General features: G+C 42.0%; 1 protein-coding gene across 1 annotated transcript; it reads right to left on the bottom strand.

Moving 5' to 3' along the window:
* Positions 1-4,173: 4,173 nt before the first annotated feature.
* Positions 4,174-8,315, bottom strand: RPS27L (ribosomal protein S27 like). Its single transcript, XM_003363667.5, has 4 exons — positions 7,872-8,315; positions 6,869-6,977; positions 6,081-6,191; positions 4,174-4,371 (listed from the first exon to the last, which is right to left on the bottom strand). Exons 1-4 carry the CDS (start codon positions 7,875-7,877, stop codon positions 4,343-4,345), a joined length of 255 nt encoding a protein of 84 aa, XP_003363715.1. The 5' UTR covers positions 7,878-8,315; the 3' UTR covers positions 4,174-4,342.
* Between the last annotated feature and the right edge of the window lie 750 nt (positions 8,316-9,065).

Genomic DNA, 9,065 nt, shown 5'->3' with positions numbered 1-9,065 from the left:
TAATGCTGAATAAATTATGGTACTTTCATACCAAAAACTATTATGCTGCCATTAAAAAGAATTAGAGAATGAAGTTGGACCACTGCCTCACACCATATGCAAAAATTAATTCAAAATGGATCAAACCTAAATGTAAGAACTAAAATTATAAACCTCTTAGAAGAAAACAGGCATGAATCTCCGTGACCTTGGATTAAGCAATGATTTCTTAGACATGACGCCAAAAGCATAAGAAATGACCAAAAAAATCGATAAATTCGACTTCATAAAAATTCAAAATGTTGGTGTTTCTAAGGACAAAAGATAAAAAGCCACACACAGAATGGGAGAAAATATTTGCAAATCATATACATAAGAGATTTATATCTAGAATATATAAGAACTCTTACAACACACAATAAAAAGACAACCCAGGGGATGGCCCCGTGGCCGAGTGGTTACGTTCGTGCGCTCCGCTGCAGGCGGCCCAGTGTTTCGTCGGTTCGAATCCTGGGCGCGGACATGGCACTGCTCGTCAGACCACGCTGAGGCAGCGTCCCACATGCCACAACTAGAGGAACCCACAACGAAGAATACACAACTATGTACCGGGGGGCTTTGGGGAGAAAAAGGAAAAAATAAAATCTTTAAAAAAAAAAAAAAAAAAGACAACCCAATTAAAAATGGGCAAAGGATCTGAATAGACAGTTCTCCAAAGAAGATACACAAATGTCCAATAAGCACATGAAAAGATGGTCAATGTCATTAGTCATCAGGGAAATGTGAATCAAAACCACAATAAAACAATTCGTCACACTCTAAGATGGCTATAATCAAAAAGAGACAATAACAAGTGTTGTTGAGGATGTGGAGAAATTGGAACCCTTGTGCATTGCTAGTAGGAATGTAAAATGGTGCAGCCTCTTCAGAAAACAGGCAATTCCTCAAAGAGCTAAAAACAGAATTGCTATATGACCCAGCAATTCCATGCTTAGGTATATACCCAAGAGAATTTAAAATGTCTACACAGGGGCCGGCCCCGTGGCCGAGTGGTTAAGTTCCTGTGCTCCGCTTTGGCGGCCCTGGGTTTCGCTGGTTCAGATCCTGGGCACGGACATGGATGGCACCGCTCCTCAAGCCATGCTGAGGCAGCTTCCCACATGCCACAACTAGAAGGACCCACAACTAAAAATACACAACTATGTACCGGGGGGCTTTGGGGAGAAACAGGAAAAATAAAATCTTTAAAATGTCTACATAAAACCTTGTACATGAATGTTCATAGCAGCATTATCTGTAGTAGCCAAAAAGTGAAACCAACCCAACTGTCCATCAACTGAGGAATGGATAAACAAAATGTATATCCTTACAACAGAATATTATTCAGTTAGAAAAAAGTATTGATACATGCTACAGCATGGATGGCCATCATAAACATTATGCTAACTGAAAGAAGCCAGACACAAAAGGCCACATATTATATAATCCCATTTATGTAAACTGTCCAGAATAGGCAAATCCATGGAGATAGAAATTCTATTAATGGTGCCAGGAGCTGGAAGGTGGAAGGAACTGGGAGTGATTTGGGATTATGAAAATGGTCTAGGATTAGACAGTGGTGATCGTTGCAAAACCTTATGAATACACTAAAAACCATTGAATTCTACATTGTAAAATGTTGAATTTTATGGTATTTACATATCTCAAAAAAAATTAGAACTTTATCAGATGACTTAGAGGGGCAACCAGACAAGAAACCATTTGTCATCTGATCAGGTCGGAAGCCAAGAATTTCATTTTATTTTATCTTTATGTAACTGGTTTTTCTATTTGTGGAAGAAATATAGTTTCCTTTAAAAAATATTTACATAAAAAAATGAAGTCAATATACATAACAGTATTAAAGAAAAGCGGTCAGTAATAATGTATATAGCAGCCCTTGAAGATTAGAACAGTCCTAGCGTTCCATTGAGCAGTTTCCAAACCCAGTAATACTGCTTACTACACCATTCAGTTCCCAGCGCCAAGCGTCTCTATAACGCAATCCTTAGATACGTTCTTTAAAGTACACTTTCTTCAAGGAAATTGTCAGGGATTTGCCCTCTAGATTACTCATCACAGGATTTGCTCCTTTCCATATCACTAGCCCGTCATCCCCACTGGCTCTACTCGGAGCCAGAGTTCCTAAATTGTGCAAATTGAGGCACCTTGGGGCACCATGAGAAAAACAGTGATACTCAGCATCTTTTGGATACCATGCAAACTTATAGTTCCAGGTATTGTTACCTTAGTTGGCACCACATTCCTTTCTATGATGTCATATCTTTGTGAAGCTGGGTTTGGGGGCATTGCTGTAATAAAAAGCAAGTACTATGCAAACATCAATGTGGCAGAAATGAAGATGGCAGTGTCCAATCTGATCCCAATTTTGAGAAACTGTGCAGTGCCCAAAAGGCACACTGATTCCATTAATAATTGTGATCATTTAAGATAAAAAATGATCACTTTTGTTTTAATTTACTGGGTTTTTTTAAAGATTTTATTTTTACTTCTCCCAATGCCGCCCAGTACACAGTTTTATATATTTTAGTTGTGGGTCTTCCTAGTTGTGGTACGTGGGACGCCGCCTCAGCATGGCCTGATGAGCGGTGCTAGGTCTGCACCCAGGAATCAAACCGGTGAAACCCTGGGCCACTGATGCAGAGTGCGCAAACTTAACCACTTGGCCATAGGGCCAGCCCCTATGGTATTTTTCCAACAGCTATTAAAGTTATTAGAACCTAACTAAATACATCTAACTGGGGTCAGCCCCATGGCCTAGTGGTTAAGTTCAAGAGCTCCGCTTGGGTAGCCCAGGGTTTCGCCATGGGAGCAGACATAGCACCACTCATCAAGCCAGGCGGTATCCCACATGCCACAACTAGAAGGACCCACAACTAAAAATACACAACTATGTACCAGGGGGCTTTGGGGAGAAAAAGGAAAAATAAAATCTTTAAAAATAAATAAATGTATGGGGCCGGCCCAGTGGCTCAGCAGTTAAGTTCGCACATTCCGCTTTTCAGCGGCCCGGGGTTCGCCAGTTCAGATCCCAGGTGCGGACACGGCACCGCGTGGCAAAAGCCATGCTGTGGTAGGTATCCCACATATAAAGTAGAGGAAGATGGGCATGGATGTTAGCTCAGGGGCAGTCTTCCTCAGCAAAAAGAGAAGGATTAGCAGTAGTTAGCTCAGGGCTAATCTTCCTCAAATAAATAAATAAATCTAACTGTTAGGTATTTCCTTTGGCCAAGGGACTCCATGAAAAAATTACTGAAACTCTAAAGATGCCATAAACCAAGAAAGTTCGGGAACATCTGTTATTTACTTCTCCATATATTAAATACACCCCAAACTTTCCAGAGTTCTTTAGTTTTCCTGCAACATTCCTGTGATATATGAGTCAACATGTTAAAGAATCAGTCTCTCCGATGGGGGGTGTATATGTAGAAACACCTCTTAATAGGAAATGCCTGTCTTAAGTACTTGCCTTAAAGTTAACGAGTAAAATAGAAGAGGTTATCTTCCCCCTCGAGAGAGCAGTAGGATAGTGGCTAGAGAGGCAAAGATACAGTCTAGTTCCTAGTTCCCCAGGGTCACTTCATAAGCTATAAAAATGACAATGAGACACCAAGGCCACTCAACACACATCTGTAGTCAGGAGTGCTTACCTGTCTGGACCAGAGAATTCAACACCATCTACCATCACCAGCCAGGATATCCTGGAGTAAATCATGCTACTCCTGATTCCTCCTCTCAAATTTTCTACTCCAAAAGGAGCTTCCTATAACTCAACCCCAGCTGCAGTTATTGTAATAAATTATGCAGTATGTTAGGGCCACATGAATCCAAGGCATTACACTGTGATTTCTACTGCATTAAATATGTATTTCTATAAATATGTGTTTCCATAGTTACAAAGGCAAAACTGTATTTTGAATTAACAAATAATGGACTTCTTTGCATTTGTAATTATTTAGCTCATTCATAACAATTTTGAAAATGACTAAAAATCAAATATTTAGGGTTTCTATTCTTGAAATGAGACACAAACTAATCAGAATACACTATTTAAAATGTTTAAACCAAATTCACATTCACAGTATATATAAATGTATAGCATATTCACACATACTTAAAAAAAAAAAGGGAAAATTTGCCCATAATCAAAACTTTATTGAAAAACTGACACCCAAATAGGAGATCACTGTTGTACACCTTACAAAATTAAACATAATTACATTATCTTGGTAGATTAACTAGAATTACTGAACTGATAAGGCTTTCTGCGATGTAACACAAATTCAAGAAGCTGTGTGGATCATTAGTGCTGCTTTCTTCTAAATGAGCACCCTGCAAAAGAATCACAAGAGCGTATTAAACACTGGCCTAGTCTATCTTTGCCATAGTTTCAACAACAAAAAGTACTTTTTAAGTATAAAACAAGTTTTGGGAATATTACATTAATGTTTATATACAGGTTAGCCTTTAATATCAGAAATTTGCTATAATAAATCTTCTATATTTCAATTATTCTGATGTGACTATAACTGTCACTCCTATTTCTCACATGCTATAATGGAGTTTATTTAAGACCACAAGCCTGAATTCAACAGTTAAATTTTTTTTTTTAATTTAAGATTTTATTTTTCCTTTTTCTCCCCAAAGTCCCCCGGTACATAGTTGTATACATATATATTTTTTTTCAGTTGTGGGTGCCTCCAGCTGTGGCATGTGGGACACCGCCTCAGCATGGCTTGACAAGCGGTGCCATGTCTGCGCCCAGGATCCAAACCAGCATAATCCTGGGCCACCAAAGCAGAGTGCTCGAACCCAACCACTCGGCCTCTGGGCTGGCCCCACAACAGTTAAAATTTTAATGTAAGCTGTCAAAGATGCAATCTTAATTTTTAGGAACTATTCTGAATTATTTTCCCAAGAAAGTAATTTTGATTAGAATTCTTTTCAGATCTACTAGGAACTCTGGTATAGATACACTCTGTTAATCATATGTCAGCACATGTGCACAAAATTCCAAGATCATGGCATGATATAAAGGTTTCAGAAATCTTCCAAAGACACTTTTAAGAGCAATACTGCAGTTAAATATCATACACTGACTTTATACTTAGATCCCACCAGGTCATACCAAATAGATCTCGGATTTGTTGCCAATCCACTTATGACTCTTCCAGTGAGAACAAGGACTCACAAGCAAATTTCAAATATCACTATGGAATTATAGATCTCTAAGTACTACTATGGAAAACAATATACATAATTAATATTTTCTCACTGTGTAAAAGTGAAAGACGAAGTAAAATTGGATTTTTATATTAACCATTAAATAGGTGCTCATAGAAATCAAACCTCTGGCATTTTAATTTATACATTAGTTATCTGTTGCATAGCTAGCAATGATAAAAACTGTCTTACGTCATATGTACCAAATACATAGGAAACAAAATATTCACAAGAGAAATTTGAAAATCCTATGGTTTCAAAAATCCAAATGTCCTATCGTATGTAGTTCTTTTGTTCCATTATGGTTTATGTTTAATATTTCAACTTAAGCAAACTAAGTGACTAAATACAACACAATGAGGTGTTCCAAACTAAGGAAAATAATAGTTAAAGGAATTCTGTGCAAGTTGAAGAGTATAAACTTATCCGGTTAATAGGGCACTCTACTGAAAGAGCACACAATGAAAGATAAAATTATTTTGGTAACCATGAATTTAAGATTCTTTTAGGGGCCGGCTCTGTGGCCAAGTGGTTAAGTTTGCGTGCTCCGCTGCGGCGGCCCAGGGTTCAGATCCTGGGCGCGGACATGGCACCGCTCATCAGGCCACGTTGAGGCGGCGTCCCACATCCCACAACTAGAAGGACCTGCAACTAAGATATACAACTATGTACAGGGGGGGTTTGGGGAGATAAAGCAGGGGGAAAAAAAAAGATTGGCAGCAATTGTTAGCCCAGGTGCCAATCTTTAAAAAAAAAAAAAGATTTCTTTTAAACTGGTTTTTCCTCATCACTGCATTAGAAAATGCTAAATGATATACCTTCTGTGAGCCTGGCCTTTCCTCCTGTTGGCTGGCACAACACTGTTGAACAACCTACACAAAGAACCACTGTCTGAGCATGGCTGAAAACCGTAGTAATCTTGTAGCAACCTAAAAAAAAGGGCAATGTTAAAAGTGAAAAGCAGAAGAAAATAGAGCATTTGTTCAACATATATCTAGTAAAGACCTTATAAAAAATTAAGAACTTCGATGCTGTGCAAGCCACATATGTAACTTAAAGTTGTCCAGCAGCCACGTTAAAAAAAAAAAGTAAAAACAAAACAAAACACACAAACCCAGCAGGTGAAATTATTTTATTGAACTCAAGATTTTCAAAATATTATGATATCAACATGACTTTTTTTTTGCTACATTTTCACAATCCGGCGTATACTTTACACTTAAAGAATATTTCCATTCTGATTAGCCACATTTCAAGTGCTCAGTAGCCACATACGGCTAATGGCCACCATACTATGCAGCACAGCTTTACATTTTAAGAATCAGTACACTTTTCACTGCATCGTGAAAAGAAAACTCATCATCTGAACAGCTGAAAGACTTAGTCAAATGTCATATCCCCTTTGGAGTCCCATCTCCACCACCCCTTCAACTGTTTCTAAAATCGTTTGACTACGTTTATGATGAAAACGTCCCTTACGACGTTTCCAATTCTGTAATCCCACTTCTACTCAACAGAGGGTCCTAATGTATCTAAATATGCACACCACACTAGCAATCCCTATAGAAATTTTCCTTGCAAAGGGAACTAAAATTTAAAATATTACCTGGACATTTTACATCCATAAAATAAGAATTCGGACTTTGAACTAGCCGTTTCTTTTTATGTTTTTTCTTTTCCTCTTCCAAGGACGGATGTAGTAAATCTCTTGCCAACTGAATAAAAAAGCATATTATTACTACTAGAATGAAACCACAATGCTGGCAGATTTAACCATAAGTGAAATATACATGCAAAAATAGGAATAATAGGCATACTCGGCAGAGGCAACGCTTCAGATGTTAGTGACTTTTTAAAGCCCGTTAACTTTCATCAATACTTTTTAGAATGCGTGCGTTCTCCAAGTCCCGGTAAAGGGGCTCTGTGAAGGTCAGGAAGCATATGGTAAGCATATGGTAACCCTGTTCTTCTTTAGTCAACTGAATAATAGTCCCCAATGAAAACAAAACTGCGGTGCTAAGTAAGAACGTGACCCCGACCCTGCCCGCTGAGAGAAGTCGCCGAGGCAGACCGAAAGCGCCTGCACCGGGGCGATTTCTGCCCCCGGGGCTCAACATCTGCTCTGACTTGAACTCTGAGCTGCTGGGCCGTGGCCGTCCTGGACGGAGTTAACATGTCAGGCAACTGCAAAGACAGTTTTTAAAAAGGAAACAAGCAGGAAATCGCTTCTGAGAGGAGGCAGAGGGGTGAGAACCATGAACCACAAGAGCAACTCGACTCCGAAACCATAACCTCTCGGGCGCCCACCAAAACCAAGACGGCTAAGTTACCCGGGCAGCTGTCCACTCCCAGCCACGGACACCAGAGACCGCAGCCCTGGGCGGCCCGGATCCTCCCCGCCCCACGCCCAGGCAGGGCCGCCACGCCGCGCTGCCCGGGCAAGTCCTGACTAGTCCGCCACGCGCGAAGGGCTGCGCGCTCCGAGCCGCCCAGCCGCTTTCGGCAGGGGCCGCCCGGCCCCGGGGTGTGCTGGCCTAACTCGCCCCGCTGGACCCTTGACAGAGTGAGAAGCCCAGCACAAATCCGAAGCCCGAAAGTAAACAACTCACAGGCATGCTGACGCTTCCGCAAGCGCAGCCCGTCCAGATCTCTAAGGCGACACACACCCTAGCGAGCCGCACGCGAGCTGCGGCTCGGCATCAACTTCCGGGATAGAGGAGGCTGGGAGGAGCGGAGCAGCGGGGCGGGCGGGCCGGTCCGCTCTAGGCGCTCCTCTCGGTGGTGGGGGGACGGCTCTGGCCGTTCCGCAGATCCCAGACGAAGGGGAGGCTCTGAGACTCGCGCCAATCCGAGAGCCCCAACCCCGCGAACCTGACGGTCTCCAGGGCGGGGCCGCCGGTCCTAGAGCTCCGCGCTGGACTAGCCCGGCTGGGAAACCGCCTCGGGCTTTAGCTGCAGAGACGGAGCGCCGGCGGCCGCCCCGGCCCGCGGCATCGCGGAACAGGACCGCTCGGTCGCTGTCCGGCCAAGCCCGTCGGCCCTCGGTGCGCTCTGCGGGCGGTGCCGCCCGCTATTGTCTGTTCTTTTGTGTATTAAAAACAGTATTATTAATTAAAACTTTAACATGTGCCAGCGAGATTATGAAAGAGGCTTGTATACTTGTGCATCCAGCTTCCAAGTTACCGGTTATTAAATTCTTTGCGGGATGCGTCTGTGCCTTGGGTATGCTTTGCCTTGAAAAAGTTTCTTTTTTCCTTTGGTGAGGAAGATTGGCCCTGAGCTAACATCTGTTGCCAATCTTCCTCTTTTTGTTTGAGGAAGATTGTCGCTGAGCTAACATCTGTGCCAGTCTTCCTCTATTTTGTATGTGGGACACGGCCACAGCATAGCTTGATGAGCAGTGTGTAGGTCCACGCCAGGATCCCACTCCCAAATCCGACCACCAGCAAGCAGAGTGTGGGAACTTCACTACACCACGGGGCTAGCCCCTAAAAAGTTTTTAAAAGCACTGTCCTGCCTGCTTAGTTCACGTCAGGCTATTTCCTGTCCTCTGAGGATTATGCCTACTTCCCAGAGGGGACAACTCAAGCCTAAAAAAATGGCGCGTGTCTCAGATAGCCAGACATGAAATGTCTTTGATCAGGAAGACAAGCTTGAGGGATGGGTGTGAGTGAGTGTGATTGAAAGCTAAGAAATCAGGGAGAGAGGCTTGACCAGAAAATTGTCCTAGACAGACGTTCTCAATCATCTTTTATTTCTCTTTGCAAAAATAATACGTGTATTCTGCACATTTTGGAAAATGC

Source organism: Equus caballus, chromosome 1 (assembly GCF_041296265.1).
Source record: "Equus caballus isolate H_3958 breed thoroughbred chromosome 1, TB-T2T, whole genome shotgun sequence".
Classification (NCBI taxonomy): Eukaryota; Metazoa; Chordata; class Mammalia; order Perissodactyla; family Equidae; genus Equus; species Equus caballus.
The sequence above is the reverse complement of the archived record's forward strand: the minus strand, read 5'-3'. Positions and strand labels throughout refer to the sequence as shown.